At 45.1% G+C, this 22,716-nt stretch overlaps 1 protein-coding gene across 6 annotated transcripts in view; it reads left to right on the top strand.

Moving 5' to 3' along the window:
* MYO7A (myosin VIIA) overlaps positions 1-22,716 on the top strand; it is a 1,239,317-nt gene that overhangs the window by 1,077,267 nt on the left and 139,334 nt on the right. For all 6 annotated transcript variants that reach the window (XM_069640000.1, XM_069639997.1, XM_069640001.1 and 3 more), the window contains one exon: positions 22,452-22,576. In XM_069640000.1, coding sequence (XP_069496101.1) covers positions 22,452-22,576 — 125 coding nt within the window. The remainder of the gene's footprint in view (positions 1-22,451; positions 22,577-22,716) is intronic.

Genomic DNA, 22,716 nt, shown 5'->3' with positions numbered 1-22,716 from the left:
TGCCCAGACGTGGGTCCCGAGACGCCCGGGCCTAGGGACCCAAGCTACTCCTCACTGATGACGCCCAACAAGGCTGAAACATGTCTGGGGATGCTTGTGGTCTTGTGCAGAAGGGATGTGACCTAGCAGTTTGGCTTCACTGCCCCTTCCAGCCATCACCTTTTTGTTTTGCTTTCAAGTCCCAGCATGCACTGCTTCCTCCTTTCATTCACTTCTGCAATAGCTCCAAGAACGTTGCCTCCAAAGACAATTTGTTCAAATGTTAAACAATCAGTTCAAGAGGACACCTCACAGCAGTTAAAATGAAGAGCAACTATGCGCATATCTAGAACAACCCTACACCCCACTACAGTAAGTTAATGCATCATGCATTGTAAATAGTAAGTATGCGCAACAATGAGCTTCAAGGGAAATGCTTAACCTGCAACAGCATCACCCCACTTCCTCTGCCCCCCATTTTTTCACCAACAGTAGCGAAGACTGGTTTTCATAAGCAGCTGGTCATACTGTTCATTTGTGGGTATGAACTCCATATTCACTTGAATTCAGTCAAAGAGTCCATAATCAGAAAGGTGAACCTCTCTTAATGGTGGTTTTTGAGTCTTTGCTGTACCGCCACTCCTTAATAGAGGTCTTGCCCTTAGATTTCTAGTGCCTTGCATGGCTTATATCATCCGTATGCTGGTCTGTTCTGAATCATTTACAAGTCATCTCATTGGGGATTATCAGGTGAGGGTTTAGTTGGAACTTGCACACTGCTGTCCGTTCAATATGTGGATGCGGATGTATTTCTTTTGAGTCAGTCCTTATCTTGTATTGTTTAGGTCTTAGTAGTGTCAGTCCTAAGCAGCCCACATTTCATCTTTCGTTTTTAGCTTATATGTACAGACTTGTTACAATGCTCGATTTATTAACGTAGTGTGTTTACGTGTTTATAGTTTTCTCTTCTGGATTATTTACATTATTTGATTGCAACATAAAAACTGTTGAGAAAACCCTTGACTACTGCAGACTGGGAACTTGCACAGGAACTGATGGAAAAATACTATCACGTGTGAGATGGGATATAGTGACTCGGCTCGTCTTTCAGGCAGGCGCATCCTAGAATGAACTGGGACATGTGATCAACAAGGAGGAGACTAGGGGTGATGGCAAGATGGTGACCTGATAAAGAACTCCCTGCAATGCCTTCTCCCGGCATGAATTAAAATACATTTTCTTTGACACCAGCAGTGTTCTTATCGCGGCACCAAGGGTAATGAATATTACCCTGAACATGGTAATCATCACAGCTGAATCCAAAACCGGGTTACTATCAGCAAAGAACATTGAATGCTGAGAAGGTAGATCCCGGGCGAGGAGGACAATAATGGAGCTCAGTGAAGGAAAGAGAGGACGCTAAGAGGCCAGACCCGGGCAACCACAGAACAGGCATCTGGAGTCTCCGGAGACTGCTGACAACCCATAGTCAGCAAGGATGCCTCTGCTTCAGCGGTCTGCCGTAAGAGAGGGACCACAAGGGGACTCAGGAGGAGAGGGGGCCGAGGCATCTCCCTGGAAAATTCCAAGGAACATTTAGGTCTGTATGTGCCAGTGCCAGTTGAGAGGAGAGTGAAAGCCATCATTTACTCATGCCAGAGAAACAGAAAAACACACCAAAGGGGACCCCTCGCCAGCTGCGTACTACCTTCAGGAAAACAACACCCCCACTCCTCCAATAAAGAGAATCCTAGGAACCGAGCACTGGAGGGCAAAATGGAGAAGCTAAAGGGATAAGCATCAGTTGCTTTCACAAAAGAAGACCTAGCACTCTGCATGGGTAACCTCCAAAAGAACATCACACACAAGATCCAACTCTTGAGAGAAGAGATGAAGAAACCTTTGGAAATATGTATATGGCGATTCAATCATTATGTCAAAGGGTAGCAACAAACAAAGATGCTATCAGTGAGATCTCTGTTGAGATCCCTACATTGCAGGGAGATGTTGAGGCTTTACGGGACATATGAAACAGCTTTCGGATAACTGTGAAGATTTGGAACACCACAGGAGAAGGGGCAGCATAAGACTCAAAGAGGTAAAGTGGGAGCCTGGAAGGAACTGATCTTCCTGGGCTTCTCCGAGACATGTTTTAGCTTTCTATCCTGCCAGATAATTACGAGTTGCAGCTCACGATGGTCAGAGCCAACTGTAAGAAACCTAAGGGTTCTTCCCCAAGTAGAGCCCAGGGATCCCTTATTCAGGTGGCCAGTGCACGGCCACCGCTGTTGGATCCAGTTCCTGGGGGTGGACTATTGGGGGAGGATTACCTGGATAGGGGAGCCCAGTGTTATGCCCGGGGAAATACCCCAGGTGAGACACGGTATGGCACATGCCAGGGAGAAGGAGAGGAGGGCGAACTCCCTAAAATATTTATAGGCTATCATACATCTGCCCCGTTTCCTTCCATTCAATCCCTCCTGCCCGTATCCAATGATCCCTCCGCACCAAACAAACACCCTGTTACATCCAAAAACTATCCCTCCCAGAATCCATGTTTTCCTGCATCCGGCCCGAACATTCCCAGACATTATCCATGTCCCCATGATTATTCCTATTCGATTACTCACAATCATTCCTCTTCCTGGCTATCTGATTATCATTTTCCACACTCACGACCTGCTCAGGTAAAATACTACAATTCCTACAATGCCCCTTGTTTATTTTTGCCCCACAAACCTTACCAATCATGTCACTCTGATTGTCACTTTCCGAAACCCCAGACTGCTTTGTGAACTCACTACCGTTCCCACAATCCCCTCTTTTCTGTTCTACATCCCGGTCATTCTCGTCCATTTTGCAAACCTCCCCCATCATATTTCATAGGACCATCCGACATTCCACCCCTCACTTTTCCGACATGAACACAGTGTTGCCCCATGAAAGACTAATGCTAATGTTGTTTACCTGACATGTCCCAACCAAAGGGTCAGGCAGACTCAGGCAAATGATGATAACCCAAATCACACACACCTGGCGGGCCTTTCCTTTCCCCACAGGGATCAAAGCTGGAGCAACGGAGCACACTACAAGCAAGGCGAGCACGGCAGACAGCACGACGAAACAGCTAACCAAGGGTGGCAGTTCAACAGAAGGAGAAAGGCGGCGGGAAATGAGAGGATGGCAAGGAGACCAGTGACCTTGCCCTTTTTGTCCCAGACCCGCAGAACCTTCGTGGAGGAGAACCTAAGACCGCGGACAATAGCACAATTGTCAACGTACACGGAGCATGTTCACGCTGATAAGTGGGAATGAGCGAAATTCCTGCTACTGTGGTACCAGTCTGACTCCAATAAAGCAGAAAGCCAAGCGGTTTGTCACAGCCGGTGAGTCGAGGGGAGAACCGATAAGAGCCGTGCTGTGTTTAATGAGGAACGCAAAGTGGCAAGTATTGAGGGGAGACCAGTTGCAGAGGGAACTGACACCACGTGGGTGTTGCTCCGAGAGACTCTGGTTGATCCTCGTTTGAATGAAACTACAGAAACCAGGCCGTAGGAGAGCTTCCAGAAGAGGTCAAAGTGGTTATACAGGCGGTCTAGTAAAATGCTCGTACAATCGAAAGACTTTGATCCACAAACTTGAGAAAGTAATAGGGAAGTGAATCCTGCACGGTGAAACTAAAAAGGGGAAAGTGAATCCTGTGAACATTACAAGTGAAAGTGAATGTGAAGTTGGCAAGAGTGCACCCAGAGGAAGGGTGCTAACGACTAGGGGCAATGTCTAAAGTCCTGAGAAACTGTATGTTGACAAAAGACAAGGAGTGTCCACTATGAACTGTTTGAAAAGACATTGAGACGCTAAGGAGGGGACAGGAGAAGTATACTATCCCGCTGGTCATTTTGGAATCCGAGCCTGCCAGAGGGAGACACCAAGAGACACTATAAGACAGGAGAAGTACACTGTCCCGCTTGTCAAAGAAGGGTCAGCCCAGAAGAGGGGACCCAGGTGTGAGCCGTTATCACCTTGATCATGTGAACCCGAGAAAGGGAGGATCACAGCAAACTGTTGAACAGGCTTTTTGTAACAATAGCAGAAGACTTGTTGAAAGTCATAGGGAACCCGGCATAGGGAGGCCAACAGTCAAAACGGGTCCAAGCCCGAACAAGGGAGATCCAGGGGTGAAGTCATCACCCGAAACTCATTAAGAAGAGGAACTGTTTTTGAAGGGTCAGCCCCAGAAGATGGGGGACCCAAGGGTGAAACCTTCACCTGACGTGAACTGCAAAGGAGAGCTTTTTGTTTGTTTTGAGAATACATCAGGCCCTCAAAGGCAAGAGACTTTCAAGAGGAATGAGACTTGTCCATCGACGGTCTTGTTGCTGCCATTGGAACTGTTAACTCGTGCTGGGAATGCTCAAGCGTGCTCTGTGCTCCAAGCTCCCATTTTACCTGTGCTTCAAACGTGGGGAAGGGAGTCCAAGCCTACTGCATTCTGACACATTATTTACGAACACTTCTTTCTTTTCCTGGAAACTATCCCACACCCTTTTGTGTATTAGTTGTGAGGTTTGGCAATACGTTTCTTAGTATATGCCCTTATTATTTGACATGGCTTATTTTTCATTTGATGGGCAACGCTTGTTCCAATCTTAGATTTGGGTTCCGATTAGGTGTTTTTCCAACCTGCATACAGTTTAAATAAACACACTTGCACTGTGATCACTTGTGTCTGTCTTTACTGTTGTCACCATGAGTCCCTCACACAACAGAGTGGGCCCTAAATCCAACCTACCCAGAGAAAGGCCACGAGGCATTCTTGTGAAATTCCACTCCTTAAACACCAAAGAAAAAATGTTGGCAATCGCAATGAACAAACCATGCATTTAGTATAAGGGCTGCAGATTGTTGCTCTTTAAGCATATTGCTCCTCGTACCCTGATGAATAGCAGAGAATTTGGTCAAGTGACTGGCCACCTATGAACGAATATTATACCATACAGATGGGCTTCCCCAAGCGGCCTGATCTTTTCACTGAAAGTTACCATCCACACGATCTCTTCAGCCCAAAAGATGACTCTATTTTGGGCATAAGTAAGACCAACACTTCGGATACACCTCAGGAGGCATCTGAGAGACACCCATGAGGAAATAAATGGACCCCAGCAGGCGATATGGGGAGGGGGAAACATAAGCACATAATTAACATCAACATTCTGCACAACAATCTCCAATTAAAATGAGACACAATGCAAAACTTGGATTTTGCCATACTACATTATTTAACAATAAATAAGGCAAAAGGGGCCACACAGGATCCACAAAAGCCGGGGAGAGGCAGGGAGACCATTGGTTGGAGGAATGGCTCTGCAAGGTACAGTGGTTGTATTTTTTAATGCTGGGAACAGCTTTGTGCTGGACATTAAAGTTGTTAAATTCTCCTAATAAAAAGGCTTGTTTGTTCAGTCTGCTTAAGGATGTCGAGACAGATCTGGGTTTCATTCAAGAAACACATTTATTGAAAAGAGACCATCATAGGCTGCACCATGCAACTTTGCCCCTGATCTTTCAAGCATCAACAACCAGGAAAATGGCGGGAGTGGTTTTTTTTATTAAAAAAAATAAAAATAAACAGTCCTCATTGAAGTAGAAGCTTCAGTGGGGGACCAAGAAGGTAGACTTGTAATGGGTCAGGTAGGAAAATGCTTGACTTTAGCATCAGCATACTCCCCACATGTAGGGCAGGCAAGGTTTCCGTTAGCTTTCCTAGGCAGGTTGAAGGAGTTTCCAGCAGGGGATATTATGCTGTGGGCAGGGGACCTCAAATCCTTATGTTGACTGAATTGGACCCCACAAAACCCAGCCTGATGGATGAAAATTAAGCGCTCATGACCCTACTAGATAAATTATATGAAGCAGGTGTTCAAGATATTTGCTGATTACAACACCCACAGAATAAAGAATATACATTATTTTCACATGATCATCACTCCCCATAATGGATGATGATCTATTTAGGAGCACTACCTGAGATAAGAACCGCTATGCTAGCGGATGCAAGCAGAAACCTAAAATCCATAACATCGGACGAATGGTGGTCATTATTTCTAATTGGACAAAAGGTCCCATTAGTCATAGCACGAACAAAACTGAACAGAGACATTTTTGAAATGTCTGAATGACTCCTGAAAGAAATCAAACCATAGGACACAAAAGAGGACCTTGAGGGCTCACATGCAAAATCTCAGCTTTTTATGGAAACCAAGAGGACCACAAGAAATGTGTATTTCTTTTATGAAAAGTTTATACCAAACGAAATCATAAATAAATAAATAAATGGGTGAGCAATACACACTCAAGTGAGAGAACCACATATACCCCCAAGAACGCTGTCAGACCATAGCTCATTTAACCTGACCCTTGATCACATTAAAACAAATAGAGACAGACCGACCTGGACAATGCCACATGATGTCTCAAGGGATAAACAAGTGACCAAAGATATTGCGGGCACATTAGGGATTTCTTTACCTTTACTAAACAAGCACAAACGTCTATAAACAAGATGTGGGATACCTTTAATAGCTTTATAAGGGATCTACTGCTTGCTGAGGCACCCAATCTTGCCAACATTAGGAACAAATCTATGGAGATGTTCCAGGGAGAAATTAAAAGCCCGGAGAGGGAGTGTGATAGGACGGGTTCAAGGAAAGCTTTCAGAAGATTTCAAGATATATGTAGACGACTGTCGGTGATCCAGATCAACAGAGCCGAAAGCCCCTGATGAGGCCTAGGCAAATTATTTTTTGAAAAGGGTAACAAACCAGACAAGCTCTTAGCTAATGCTTTGCGAATTAAACAAACAACACATCCCTGTAATTTGCAGCAAAGAGGATATTAGGCACCTAGACAAGAGGGGTAAGGTTGGTGCCTGTGTTTGTTTTTTACCAGGACCTATTCATCCAAAAGAGTAGGGACAGAGATGATCAAGTGAGCTATCTCTCAACAGTGTATCTCTCCAAAATCTCTTCAGAACAAAAGGAACAATCTGATTCATGCATAACCAAAGAGGATATGTGGCAAGCTATTGCCTCATTATGAGCAGGGAAGGCCCCGGGCCCAGATGACCTTACAGGCCTATTCTATAAAACCTTTAAGTTAGAATTAATATCGTATTTGGTTAATCTCTTCAACTGCCTTAGGGACTCAGAAGAGGATACAGACACTATGAAAGAATCAATCACAAGCATATTACTGAAGTCGGGTAAAGACCCAGAATTATGCGGATCATGTAGGCGTATAACTCTTATGAACCAAGATGCAAAATAATCACAAAGATATTAGCCGAACAGGACCAAGGAGCTCCTGTGTGAGATTATACATGCTTCCCAATATGGATTTGTCAGGGGGCGACAGACCTTTGATAACATAAGAAAGGTAGTGCACATGATAAAAAAAGAAATATATGGTTCCCGAGGGGTTCAGCTGCCCTGTTGATTGATGTAGAGAAGGCATTTGACAGGGTAGACTGGACCTTTCTTGAAGAGGTGATGAGGAAGCTCTGATTTGGTGAACAAATAATCTTGTGGATATTCATATGTTTTAAAAAACTGATAACGAAGATCTGAGTCAATGGGTCTGTGTCTCCTCCGGTGAGGCTGGGTAGGATTTTAGGCAATGATGCCCGTTCTCTCCCCTACCATTTATTCTAGCTACAGAACCATTTGCAAGTTGGGTGTGTATATTCAGTGGTCAGGAATATAGGATATCGTTTTTTGCAGATGACATACTTTTATCACTCTCAGATCCTGTAGAATCTCCAAGATGTCATGTTTAAGATTACTACTTCAAAATCTGAGCTATGGGGACTAGACATTAACGATGAGAACCGTAACCAAATTTCAGAAAAGGTGAATTGCAAGTGGGCAGGGGACCCCATCAAATATATAGGGGTAAACATCAACATCAAGGTTTTGATTCTTTAAAGATCCAAATATTCACCCCCTATATAACATTATTAGATCAGACTTATTGAGATGGAAGCCCCTGTACATGTCTTAGTTCAGAAAAATGTATATAATACAATTGAACATACTACCCCAACTCTTCTATCCCTTCCAGGCACCCAAGACAGCCATAGTCAGTAAGGATCTGTTGAAACTAGAGAAAGACCTTGCTCCTTGTGGAGGTAAAATACCCAGAATAGCAAGAAAACTAGTCCCCACCAGTGGTACATGTTGCAGACTGGGATTCTCTAACCTGATCCGATATTATGAGGCATCTCAACTACATGATAGGATAATGGGCAAACTCTCTTCAACGAAACAGTGGTGAAATATGGATAGGGCAGTAGCAGGAATAGCTCTTTGGAACCTTGTCTGGGTACCGAAGGAAAGCTGCCCCCTTCAATGTATATTAATCCAGCCACAAAAAAGGATTTAGAAGTGTAAAGACTGGATGGGGGAGGGGGGCCTACTTATGCTCTCTATATGGCAGAGGAGAGGCACAGAGGACCCCAGCCAAGATTCACTATTATTGGTACGTGGTCGAGCAATCAAGGCCTGGCTTCTCAGGAGGTGGTGCAGGCTGGTTATTAAGTACAGTGTAGTCCCCAAGTCCCCACAAAGGAATGTCCACACACTGTATTAGTTAAAACACAGTCTTTATATAATTAATATTCAAGGTTATGTACACTATCGCAATAACTCACTTTATGCTCAGAAAATCTACTATGGCAAATATATACAGTTCTAAAGTGGTACCACAATTATTATCAGATCTCATTAAAGTGCATCAACTATACTCTGGTCAAATGTCACACAGATCAAGGAATAAAAGTAACCAACAATAGATATAAGAGGAAAGCAGTTGGTTAGAACAATAGACAGAATACTGGCCCCTACCACTAGACACAGTTCTGTGTGGAGATCCCCCTACCTGGGCAACCTGTAAAATAAAGATATGTCACAAGCCCAGTCCATATATTTTTTACAAGAGTCTTTCCAATAGTTCAGCAACCCCAAAGTACCTGGTGTTGTCGAGTTCCTCGTCTGGAAATCGATGGCCCTTCTTGAGTGCACTCCCTTTAAGGCAGGAGCCACGGGTCGTCGAACATCCGGCGAGAGGAAGGGTGAACTATGGCGGTGAAGTGGCAGCTTCGTTCCTGGCGGTGCTCATCGACGACGGAGCGTAGGCGTCCTGCAAGGAAGAGGCATGCGGGCCACCTCGGTGACAATAGTTCTGGACCGCATAGAGTTTGAAGAACTGTGGCTCAGCAAGGGCGTGGTGGTCGGGTGGCGGGAAACCCACCGGTGGATGTTCCTCCGCGCGTTGACGGCCTCAACTTTCACCGGCGAGAGAAAGTGGTCGACGGTGCGGACGAGGACGTCCTTGGATCAAATGAAGTTCTTAGGCAACGGGGAATGCTGCGGTTCCGGTCGGCGACGGCAGTCGTCGACGGTGATTGACAACAGTCCGGGCGCCTCTCTTTGCGATTCCGCAGCGGTCCCGTCTCCGGTCGGCAGCCTGTCGTAGGTCTGTCTACCAGGGAGCTTTGGCAAAGATCAGCTGGTGCACGATGGTCCCTTATAGCTCGGGAAGAGTGCGCCTTACCAGGTCCTCTCTGGGTCAGTCCTTGGAGACACAGCAGCTTTCAGATTGATGAAGTAGAGCAGCAGCAAGACTTCTCTTCCAGCAGGGCTTCAAGGTTAAGCTTCAGTTTCAACTCCAGTTTCTCTTCAGCTTCTGAACACGAATTCTAGCAGTGAGAGGCCCCCAGATATACTAGTTGATCTCCCATTCATTCTGCTGGGTCACACTCAGGCAACCAATTGGTCAGAAGGGCATTCATGCAGGCAGTCCACCAATCAGGTGCATAGTGCATTCAGGCAATTCACTTAACTCCAGACACTCACAACAAGTTATGTGTATTGGGACAAGTACCCAGCCATTCAAAACTCCACACTGCATTCATACCAGTTACGGGCAGGGCTGTCTCAGTCATTGTGTCAAACACCAGAAACCAGACATCCACAACAAGAATGCGTATTCGTCACACACTCCATTCACCCAGGTCCCACCCACAGGGTGTACCCACAACATACAGTCACTGGGAAGGCTCCAGCCAGTCTGGCCTGGATTTCACAACAACACCATATATGGAACTTCCACCCAACAGCCAGTCAGGGGGAAGGGACAGAGTCAGGGCTTCCCAGGACTTTGGGAAAACAAGGTTACAGGCAATAGAAAGCAAAAGGCCACAGGGTCCATCTTGTTTCCTATCAGGAATCAACTGATTCAAATGGCAGGGCCTGAGTATCCCAAAATGGAGGATGCTCAGAGCACATGTCAAATTCAGCATGGAGCTGCCACCAGCCCATACCCTGCTCTGTGGGCCACACACAGGTGCCCAAAAACATACACTAGGGGCACAGGGTTGCACCCCCACCCATGGGTGCCATAAGGGTATCCCATGGGTCTGTTCACCAAAACCAAAAGAGAGAGCTGCACCGCCAGGAATACGACATGAACTCCTGCGTGGAAAACACAAGATAAAAGGCAGTAAAGGACAAGGATACGGAGGCCCTGTCCCTCCGATGCATTTCCAGCATCACAAGAAGTATGTTATAAAGTTTTAATGAGCAAAAGATTGGTCACTCTCCCGTCACCCCAGGCTCTGTTATTCGGCAACTCAGATTCTCCCCATGTGTAGACTCCAGGGGATTTGTGGCTTGGAGAGATGCATTCAGGTCTCAAACAGTTTTACTAATGATACAAACACATCCTTCCAATAGACATATTTGTAACAAGGCTGACTAGGCCCAGGCCTAGGGTGGCAGATTGTCAGAGGAGCTGCATTTTATTGCAGTTTATTTTGAACATATTGTTTGTCATTTTTAAATGTAAAGCCAATTTTGTTTTTCTGAGTCTGACTGATCCACAATACTGCAAGTCATTTTGAGCTGTTAGAATTCATTCCACTCTGACAGCTAAAGTCTTTTATGGCCAAACTTTTATTTATGCTTGATATTTAGAAAAGCTTTATTGTTAGGGTGACATTTGTTTAAAAAATAAAAAAGGAAACTCTTACCACTCCCAGAATGCTTTAGATATTTAGTGATTCTTCAATCATACAACTCTCACAGACATTTATGACAGATAAAAAGCTCTTTGGTCATTCTTATCTTGCCAAAATGATCTTTAACATGCAAAACAGCCAAAACCTCATTGGGTTTATTGGTGCCACTTTGCATTATCTTTGGAGTGCTTTCTTATCAATACACACATATATTCAAATACACGACATTCATTTTTTAAACTGAGGTTTTCCCTTTAGAAAAGTAAAGGTTAAAAATGATGCATCATTTTACAATGTTAAATGCATCCTTATGTTTAAGTTTTGCACAGAGTTTCCACAGGTGGCACTAAAATTATGTTCCGAAGCAAGGACTAATTTCCCTCCCCGGCTCCACATTTAAGAAGTCTGTGGCCGGCCAAAAGGTGCAAGCATGAAACAGATCATAGAGAAGTTAAAATGGCGCAAGTGCATAAAGACACCTGTGAAAGAATACCCAAAGCTTTAGAAGGGTGAAAACAAAAACTGTGTGCCAAAGGTACACGCTGTTTCACAGCTGTAAAGGTGTCCCGTAAAGAGATCCATTCAGCCATCTTTACAGACGCTGCTCAGTGCTAAGCAGGAAAATGGCATCCCTGCTGGGTGTATCATGTGTCTTCGATGACATTCTGCTGCATGCTCAATACTACCAGGAGAACCAACTGCCAAGTATGTCACACAATGCATAACTGTGATGTTGATAAGTAATCTTTACATTAATTATATTTTAAATACAAGGTAGGACTTTTACTGTGAAACAATACTTCCAACAACAGCAGGACATCTATATCTATACCCACAAATCTCAAAATAAAATGTTCCTGCGTATTATACAGTCCAACCAACTCTATGTAGTTGACAAACATTTTAAATTACATTAAATGCAAGCTTGCAAGACCCATAGCCTAAACCACACACACAAAGGTATATTGTGCTGGAGCGCCCGATCCATTGCTCAATTCTTCTCTTGGAGTGTTGGGTATTTTGAACAATTTCACAAACAGCAATGATGTAAACAGTATGTACCGCCTCATTTGTTATAACAGGTGCCTGCATTGTGCAGCTACAGGGAATGCTGTTGCTTCCCGCACATGAACGTTCAGGGTCTCCCTATCCATTACTCCACCGTGAGAATGCACAGCCAAAGATTCCAAGAACCTTCTCTAACTGTCTTTACTCTACTGAGGTGTTTATGCAAGGGTTTACAAACTTCACTTGTGAATTTGCCATATTTTAATGGCGTTCCAGCCCAAGGGACTGGAGGTACATCGGCTGCAGCAGGTAACTTGCCTTATTCCCATTTTGCCTCCTGCTAAGCCACAGCTGTAACCACGAGAAGGGGTTGAAGTCTTTGTATTCAAAATGTTCATACGATGTGCCTGGACCACTGCATATATTTCATATGTAAACTTTACCATTTTACAAGATCAGATGTAGATATTTAGTTATGTTGCATTAATATTACAGACCAGAAGTGGCAGAGAAAGTGGTCTGCAGTGGCTGGAGCAGAGTTTCTTCTATTCCTATTGGCTGAAAGTGGAGCTTTGCAGCAGTAACCTGTGTCAGATCCTTCACATTGCCAGTCCGAGAGCGCAGCGTGGCGTGGAAGTAGCATAGAAAGTGGTCTGCAGTGGTCCACGGGGGGCTGGCGGGACTATGGCTACTAGACGTGGAACCTCTGTGCTGGCAGAGATCCTGTGGTGAGTGTTCCAAGTCAATGCTCTGAGCTGCCACAACTTATCTACCGAATTTTTGGATTGACCTCCTACTCTAACGCTCAGTAATGGGCACGTGGTTTGAGCAGCCAATGCGTGGTGCTTTGTGCTGAGTGCCTATAAGTCTTTAAATCAGCTCATGGCAACATACTGCACCTGGGCATTAGTAACGTAAAAGCTATACTACTGCTAAATTGACAAAAAGCTCATGCCTGACGCCTGACCTGAGGAGCAGCAAAATGCTTAACCACTCTTTGGATAATAGTCACTATATTTCTAACGCTGAGATGCTGGTGGTTATGAATCTGCCTCTCCCCCTTTCACCGGACCCATCTACTCAGCTCCAGACGCTACACCGGTAAATATCACAAAGACGATACCGAATGAGAAGGTAAACGACAGGAAATCAGCAGGGGAGAGGAAGAGAGAAGGCAGAAGCAAAGAGGAAGGTCTTGAGGTGCTTCCGGAACCAGAGATGGTTTTCCTCGAGTTTCAGAGAGGCAGGGAGGCTGTTCCAGAGGGATGCCCCAGCCGAAGAAAGAGATCTACCACCAACTCATTGCTTGGAGAAGCGACTGACCCTGTGGGAGGTGGAGGGGTGAAGAGCTCGAGTAGGAAGGTATTTACGAAGAGGGAGTTGGAGGAATTGTGGACCCACACCCCAGAAGGCCTTGTGGACAATGCAGAGGGTCTTGAACTTAATCCTTGCAGCCACTGGGAGCCAATGCAGAGATTTCAGTGCTGAAGAGATACCATCCCTGGGCTTGAGGCCAAAGACAAGTCGTGCAGTCCTGTTCTGGATGTGTTGCAGAGGGTGGAGAGTAGAAGCAGGCAGATTTAGAAAGAGGCTGTTGCAGTAGTCCAGCCTAGAGAGAACCAGAGCTCTAGAGACAGTAAGCTTCTGGGGGAAGGAAAAGGAAAGGAAGAATACCTCTGAGGAGGTGCAGTTGGTAGTTTGACTTCTTAGAGACGTCAGAGATGTGAGGAGAAATGGAAAGTGTGGAGTCGAAGATGGCACAGAGGTTCTTAGCCTCACAGGTGGGAGCAGGAAGAGGGCGAAGGGAGGCTAGCCAGAGAATGACAGGAAAGGGGGTTGTAGGTGTGCCGATGAGGAGAATCTCTGTCTTACTGGCATTAAGCCAGAACACAACTTGTGGATAGCAGACAGTCAGAGATAAGAGATGGCAGAGGGGAGCCTGAAAACGAGCTGAGTGTCATCTGCATAGCACTGAAAGTTGGAGCAGAGAGCAGCAATGAGGTGGGCGAGTAGTGCCAGTTATTGGTTGAACAGCCAGGGAGAGAGGTTAGACCCCTGGAGAACACCACAGGTAGAGCGTGAGATAGAGGAAAGGAAGGACCCAAGTTGGACTTGGGAGGGTCGATCATAGAGGAACGAGGTCAGCCAGGCCAGGGCCTGATCGGTGATACCCAGGTCATCACAGAGACAATTGAGCAGGATGGCATGGTTGACCGGTTGACGGCCCAGTTTGATGTGATGCTGGGTAAAGCTGAGGAAATAGTGATAGAACTTAATCATTTTAATGTGAATGCTGCAGGCAGTAGAGTAAAATTGAATGATCAAAATATAATCCATGTAAATGAACGCTTACACCACTGTATAGCTAACACATCTGATGTCTGGAAGTTGGAAACATTCTCTGTGAATGATTTTGGATTTTTTGTCAATTCCCTCCTTACATGTAACAAAGGGAAGGGGTGGAAAATGACAAATAAACAAATGCCAGTCCATTTCCATGCCTATAGTAATGAGGTTGTACTTCAATACAGAGAGATGAGGCGTTCTGTGAGAGTTGCTATGAATAGGGATGACCTCTCATCTGAAGTGAGGGCTACCATGGTGAAATGTCTGTAACAGACGTATCGAAAATGGCTTTTACAAACTAGAATGACAAGGTTGCAGCACGATGCTGAGGGCCTACTGTAAGCATTAACAAAGAAGAACTCCAGAGTATTCTGGTCCCTTATGAATAGTAATGATACACCTATGTCAGAATCATTAATTAATGCGGTCTCGGACTCTGCATGGGTGGAACATTTAAATTGCCTATACGCTCAGATTGAAGTGTCTAAAGTAAGTCGAGAACTTAGTCTAGAGCTAACTGCTTGTTCACCATCCTTGGTAATTGACTATGATGAAGTCTATAATACAATAATGAAGACTTCTTCATCTCGAGCCGCTGGGCCAAATGGCCTTTCAAATGTTCTGTTTAAGGGAGCTAATCAGATTCCTCCATTTGGGCCAAGGCCCTATTCTTTCTGTTCCAAAGCGTTAATTCATCAAAACGGTCCCACCCTCTTGGGCTACGGCTTATATTATTCCAATCTTTAAAAGGGGGAACAAAACGAATCCTCTGAATGATAGGCCTATAACTATTCTTGATGCTGACAGCAAGGTCTTTGCTTCAATCTTGCAGTCCCATCTTGAGCTGCGGGCTACTGATTCCTCTATCCTGAAGAAATGACAAACGGGATTCTGTAAGAATTTAAGGACCTCAGTAAATGGAGCCTTATTGAAGTGTATCCAGAACATAGCTTGGTGTGGTAAACATGAAACAAACTATACAGCTTCGATGGACTTGTCGTCTGCCTTTAACACAGTAGATCAGAACCTTATTTCAACAAAATTACATGCATGGGGAATTCCGTCAGGTCTTTTAAAACTGATCATGGGGCTTTATGCGAAAACTGATGTCTGTGTTCGAATTAACCGAATCATTCTCTCGCTCCATAAGTTCTTATCGGGGAGTCAGACAAGGCTGCGTTCTGGCAGCATGTCTATTTAATCTCTACATGGCAGATATTGGTAAATATCTGGAACCTGTATTGTTTGTTTCCCCTAAATTGTGTAAACTAAGAACGTGTTGGCTATTGTAAGCCGATGACTTTCTACAATGTGATTGTACCCCCATAGGTTTGCAGCGCTTAATGAATGCTTTTATGTCCTTTGCGGAGAGGCATTCCCTAAAAATTAATCCAACTGAAACAAAGGTACTTCAGAGTTCGAAAGGTGGGAGGGACTCCACCTTTTTGTGGCATATTGGTAGAGAGCCTGGAGATGAAATTAGCTCTATGATACTTCTGGGATTTTTGGTGACGTCGAATCTCCTGACGGAAATTGGGAGTGCCACCAAAGAATTGGTTGAGCGCGCTGATTACACTAAGTGTCTTCTTTATACTTTTGACTGGATTTGCACTGTGGAGAATGTCCGTTCCTACTCCTCACTTCACCACCTTAGGAATGAACATAAAAAATTGGGTGTATATGCCCCTTTTCTTTCACTGTATCGGGACAGAAGTAAACGCTCCTTGTTTCTGAGATTCCGATGGGGTCTGATATTAACCAAACAAACATTGGTTCAATATAGAATCATAAGAGAGGACCTAGCGACATGTCGGTTTTGTACAACAAAGGGCATTTATTTTATTTATTTATTGTTCTCTTGTTAGGCGCTTATACAGAAAGCAAATACTGTTTCAAAGCGCCCACAGGGCAACAGGCAGGGGACAGGGGATGATAGACAGTGTAATTACAACAATGTTGAATAATTAATATACAACAAAAAGAAGAGACAATGGGGAGGGGAAAACAAACCTACTATGGCATGTGTGTGTTCAGAACGTGCAAGTGCAAAGTGGAGAGGGGTATGGGATTGGTGCTGTTGTGCTCATGGAGAGCAGCAGGTGAAGTGCTATGAAGAAAGGTAAGTGCAACCTCCAGTGGTGGAGGATGAGCCAAGACAAGTGCAGAGGATAGACAGCAGCTGGGATGATAAAATGTGGGAGGTCAGGAACCTGAGAATACATAAGGGCCCTGCACACCAGTCAAGCTACTATGCGATTAGCAGGGGAGAGGGGGAGGGAATGAACGGGTAAGGAGGAAGGTCTTAAGGCTTTTCCGGAACTTAAGGAGGTCCTGCTCAAGACGAAGAGGGAGGGGGATGCTTTTCCAAAGAAAGGAGCCCTCTGAGGAAAGCGATAAACCACCTGCTCTCTGTTCAGCAAACCGCTTCACACGCAAGGAGTTGGTGCCAGAGGAACGCAGGTATCTATAGGGGGAGTGGGAGTATTTGGTCAGAAAGAGTTGCAGATAAGATTGGTCCCTGGCCCCAGACAGCCTTGTGGATGATGCAGAGGGATTTGAATTTAATCTGTGCTGCAATCGGGAGCCAGTGGAGACTTTGTAGGGCAGGAGAGATGCGGTCCCTGGGCTTTAGGCCAAGGATACATCTTGCGCCCTATTCTGGATTAGCTGGAGGGGTTGCAGAGTGGACAAAGGTAGATTAAGAAGGAGGCTATTGCATTGGTCAAGCATAGAGAGAACCAGAGCCCGTGAAACATTGAGTCTCTGAGGTAAGGTGATTAAAAGTAACATTTCTTTCAGAATGAAAAGCTGAAAGTGGGACTTCTTAACAATGTCGTGAGTATGAGGGAGGAAGGAGAGAGAGGAGTCAAAGATGACTCAGAGGTTTCTGGCTTCCGAAGAGGGAGCGGGGGGAAAGCCCATGGAAGAAGGTCAGAGTGAAGGGAAGAAGTTGGGTGCCAGAGTCCCAATAGGGAGGATCTCTGTTTTTCTGGCATTGAGGCAAAGATCACTAGAAGTACACCAGGCCTGGATGGCTGAGAGGCAGTCAGGGATGAAGGAGGGTGCAAGGGCATCTGTAGGAAGTTTGAAGAAGTTGTGTGTTATCAGCATAGCACTGCAAGTTGGGGGAGAAGGATGAAATGAGGCGTGCCAGCAGAGTAAGGTATATGTTAAAGAGCCAAGACGAAAGAATGGAGCCCTTGGGGATGCCACAGGTGGAGGAGGAAGTATGGGAGGAGAAGGTGCCCATTATGACTTTGGAAGAGCGGTCCATGAGGAAGGAGGTAAACCAGTCCAGTGCCCGCTCCGAGATACCAAGGGTGTCATGGAGCCTTTTTATGAGGATAGAGTGGTTCACTGTGTCAAATGCAGAAGAGAGTTCAAGGAGGATGAGGACAGCAGGGGAGTTTGAATCACGGAATGGAAGCAGTTCTTCACGGGTGTTCAGAAGAGCAGTTTCCGTTCCTCTGGCTGCTCGGAATCCAGATTGATGGTTGTGAAGGCCGCCAACAAGTTCAGTGCGGGATTTAAGTTGGGGGAGGGCCAACTTCTCAAGCAGTTTCCTCAGGAAAGGGTTGATGGAGATGAGGCAATAGTTGGCCCAACAGGAAGGGGCTGCTGATGTTTTTTTAAGGAGGGGGTACACAACGGAGTGCTTGAGGGGTGATGGAAAAGAACCAGTAGCAAACGAGTGGTTACAAAGATCAGTGAGACCAGGGACGAGAGAGGAAATGTTGTCCATGATGGCTCTGGATGAGCAATGGGCAAGCTGTTTGGAAGAGACCTTCATGGAGTTGACAACTCTGGTGACTTCTTCCGGAGAGACGGAGGTGAAGGAGGAAAAGGAGGAGGGTGAGTGGTCAGGGGAGGCAAAGGGGGGAGGGATGGGTTGGAAGAGTGCGTGACAAGGCTTTTCAGTACGTCCTGAGTTTGGGGGGTGAAGTGAGTGCATTGCAAAGGGCCTGGGAAGATGTAGGGGCAGAGGATACTGCGGACGGGTTGGCAAGTTCCCTGCAGATTTTGACAAGTTCAGCCGTGTTGTTGGACGCGCCAGATACTTGTGCCTGAATGTGGGCCCTTTTTGCATGGATAGAGAGCCTGTAATGCCTTTGGGGCAGGCGGCAGGCCAGTTTGTCAGAGGGTGAACCTGAAGTTTGCCACTTCCGTTCTGCAGCCCTGCACTTAGGTTTTTGGACTGTAAGTTCTGAGTCGTACCAGGTGGTATGCTTGGAGGCAGGTTTCAGGTGATCCTCATGACTGGGGCAAGGATGTCAAGGCCGTTGGTAATGAAAAGATAGAGGTTGCTGAGAGCAGAATCAGAGGTAGAGTCTGAGTTGGGTGGGCAAGGGGGAATGAAGGTGGAAGTGAAGGCAGCAGCTGACTCTCATTTCATCGGATGGATGTTCGTGAACGAGGTTGGCAGGGCATTTGGAACAGTTGTCACAGCGCCATAGGGATCCAGGTCGGAGGAGAGAAGAGAGTGTTCAGATCAAGAGAGAGGGGTGACCAGAGGAGATGAGAGAGGGAGGTCAGAATGGATGATGGCGTCCAGCGTGTGTGCGGCAGAGTGGGTTGGACCAGATGGAAGAATGGAGAGGGATATTGAGGTGGAGAGGTCAATGAAGAGGGTGGATGCTGTGCACAAGGAGTCCAAATGGATTTTGAAGTCACCCAGGAGTAGCAGGTTGGAGATGGTAGAGAGTAAGGAGGAACAGAGATCAGCCCACTCAGAGAGAAACAGAGAGGAAGTACCTGGAGGCCGGTAAATAGTAGAAATGGTCAGGGTGAAGGAAGGCGAGATGACCAGTTTGCATACTAGGGTCTCAAAGGACGAATAGAGCTGGGTGGGTAGCATGGACGAAGGAATCCACTCAAGGAAGATTAAGGCAACCCCACCGCCAGCCCGGTTGGTTCCAACAATCATCTCATGAACAGTTGCAGGAGCCCTCCTTTTATCCAGAATTCAGACTGGGAGCAAGCCGAAGCCCACCAATGGTAAGGATCTGCACCATTCAAACAGCAAGTGGCTATCCAATCATGGATCCAATCATCACATCTGCCCAGCAACAGACTTTCTGGCACCAGAGTTGTGGATTGGGACTAGACAGTCCCAACCCCCTTCTCTGGCTTACATACACAACGCTCCTTAGCCTGTGAAAGCCAAAGCTTTCCCCCAGGAAAGGGATTTCCATATAAGACATTTCCTGAACTGAGAAAGCAGAAAGAATGCCAAAGAACAATATGTCCAAAGAACAAGCAAAAAACCTTATGGCACACCGATCTTAGGGTGCTAGCCACCTTTAGTAGCCATTTGCGGTAGATGCAAAAGTGCACCAGTAAAAAAACAAAGAAATGGTAGACATATCACAGGTGTCACCAGTTTGTCTTAGGCACATATGAAAAGTAATCAGAAAGCCATTAAATAAAGACATTCTTTAAGTATTGATAGTCTTAGGGACTTGTCAGTTTCCCCATGCAGACAAGAGAAGTAAAGCAGAAGGCGTTACTTAACTCCAAAATGTTAGGGCAGGGTACAAAACAAGTAAAATGAATGGGGATTCCATAAGAATCTACAAAAAGAAAGTCTTTCATGACAACTCTTGTCAGAGTGAATCATTGAGATAAGAAAGTCCACGCCAAATACAGAGATGTGTTATAACCTAAGTCTATGAACCATTGTGAAAGAAAAGATGTACATTTTGAGCCATGAAGTTGCTATTTCATACAGTGGCTAAGAAACCTGAAAGACGAGAAATAAAACAAGAGAAGCCTTGCAAGAAACCTGGAGCCATCCCCAGGCAACAATCAAAGCAGAGTGCAGCAGGTTGCAGTGACCTTTTGGATCCCAATCAGAGAGACTAAAAAGAAATGTTACAAAAGAATGACTCCACTTTATATTGAATGAAGTCATTTTTCATTTAATTTCAACTAAGGTCTGTCCTTTTTATTGGTCAGGAGTTGTCGCAGCTGAGAAAGCATTGTTGAACCATATTACCTTTGTTATGGAACACAAAAGGAGCAAATGCAAAACCTATTCCCCTCCAGCAAGCAGGTGGCACCAATGCCCGCAACCTTGCAGGCAAATAACTTTGTGCCACAGAGAGGCAAGATAAAACACTGACAAGCAATTATCACCAAAGGGTTGAACGTGACCTCTAAGCCCAGCATGCAGCATTTCTCCTCTCCTTCTAACTTGGCCCTAGGAATTTGGCCTCTAAGTTCCAGCTGCAGCATTTCTTTTCTTAATAACTTTGTGAATTGGCTATATGAATTTTTCCTCTTAATTCCAACATGCAGTTTTTCTCCTCTTAATGAGTCTATCACTTGGCACTAGGAACTTGGGCTTTAAGTTCCATCAGGCAGCATATCACCTGTAATCACTTCCTCACTTGGTTCGAGGATCTTGCCTTCTACTTTCCACCATGTAGCGTTTCTCTGGTTTATTACTTTTTACTTGTTGAGTATGGTTTGTGCCTTAACATTTCCACTCCACCCCAGACTTTTTCTGCTTTTCAAGCTCTTGGAAATTTGCTCTCTCCGGTTTTGGTTCTGCTTGCCTGTCATTCTTGCCCCTCAATGCAGCAAAGGGTCTGGAGGATGTGTGCGTTCATACTGTTTTTTGACATCCTTCCTCCGCCTCACACTCTTGAGCCTTCTCTGCAGTGTCCTGTTCTGAGGCCGCCTGGGCTTGTCTCATCCTTGCTGCTGCTCGCAGGACCTTTGTCCATCCTCCTGTGATTTTGCACAGCCTTCTTCATTGCTTCCCCAAAAATAGTAGCATTTCAGCTACACAAGGACTACCCGTCTCACAGGTTTCTACATCTTTTCCCCATCCCTCTGTGCAGTGGGAAGAATCATGCTATCAGGGCTATGGAGAAGATAATCATGACTCCTTGTTCTGATGGAGGTCAGAGGGTACATAACCACACTAATCACTTAACGTAGCGGGTGTAATATCGCGCTGGTCAATCATAGAAGTATTTCTCCAGTGATGTGATGTCGCATCGTCAAAAAAACACTTTGCCTCTGCTTCTATACAGATAAAGCAAACAGACTCTATTCCCAATAGGCAATCCATTCTGATCGGACCTTAAGAACGCATGAAGGGGAAAACCTACCTGATTTGGCTGCTGCCGTACCTATACGTCAGATCATGAGATTTACAAATTGGAGGAACATTCTTAACTGCAGCATCAAATATACAGCTATACATCTTTTGATATAAACTTGAGGGCGTCCCCTGTTCTGGGCAGGACTGGAGCAATATAAGTATAAACAAAAAGATTGTCCCTCCAGGGAATGATACCTTGATAGAAATACATTCCTCTCAAATCTCATGTGTAGGAGGGGGCAGAGTGGTTAGTGTATTTCTGCTCAAACCTGTCAGTATCAATCTAAGCCAATCAAATTTTAATTATGTACAAATCAGCTAGGCAACTAATTGTTGTATGCCTTATATATTGTAAGTTATTTATTTGGCAAAAATAAATCAATTAATGAAACATGTCCTGAAACAAATAGACAAACACATGCTATACAATGAAAATCAAACACAAGATGGACGTATATAAAAACATAGTTATGCAAAAAGCAAAAGATATGTCAGTCAGGCAATAGACAGGAGAACAAACAATTTGTTCAAATGTTTGCAGTCTGTGAAATCTCAGCAACAACCTCGCTATCTGAGTAGACATATAAACCAACCACTAAAAAGGCAATTTTGACCTAATGATGGATTCAGGGGTTTATCGGGCATCAGATAATCATTCCCTGGTGAGGCAATCTTTTTGTTTATACGTACATCTTTTGATGGCATGAGAATGGTTAGAAGTTGCAAGCGTTGGGCACTGGAATGGAAAGACACAAGGAATTGGCATTGTTTATAAACATTGAAAGCTGCACTTTCCGCATACTCTTGTTGTCTGTGATGTTCCTGGCACCCCTTGAGATATGGCCGGCAGTACTGCATGGCCAGGTTATCAGGATACATTTGACTCACTGTCGTGCAGCATTGCTCTAACCTTTCTATGTCTTTGTCCACTAGGCCTTAGTCACAATGACTCCCGACCAGAGACAGGATGTGATCAGAGTATCACAGCAGTCCTCCTCGGAGAGTGAAGAAAGGGTGAAACCATACACGCTGGAGGAGTTCTCTTATGATTATTTCAGGTAAAAGTAAACAAGGAATTACTTTCAACTATCGTATGCGGATAGGAGCCAATTGAGGTGGATTAGATATGATTTAATGTATTATATAATTGCATGCTACTCTTTTAGGATACTGTGTTTGTGATTTTACAGTATCAAAC

This window comes from Ambystoma mexicanum, chromosome 7q, assembly GCF_040938575.1.
Source record: "Ambystoma mexicanum isolate Mex_15411 chromosome 7q, UKY_AmexF1_1, whole genome shotgun sequence".
NCBI classification, from domain to species: domain Eukaryota; kingdom Metazoa; phylum Chordata; class Amphibia; order Caudata; family Ambystomatidae; genus Ambystoma; species Ambystoma mexicanum.
This window is presented reverse-complemented; position numbering and strand designations above follow the sequence as displayed.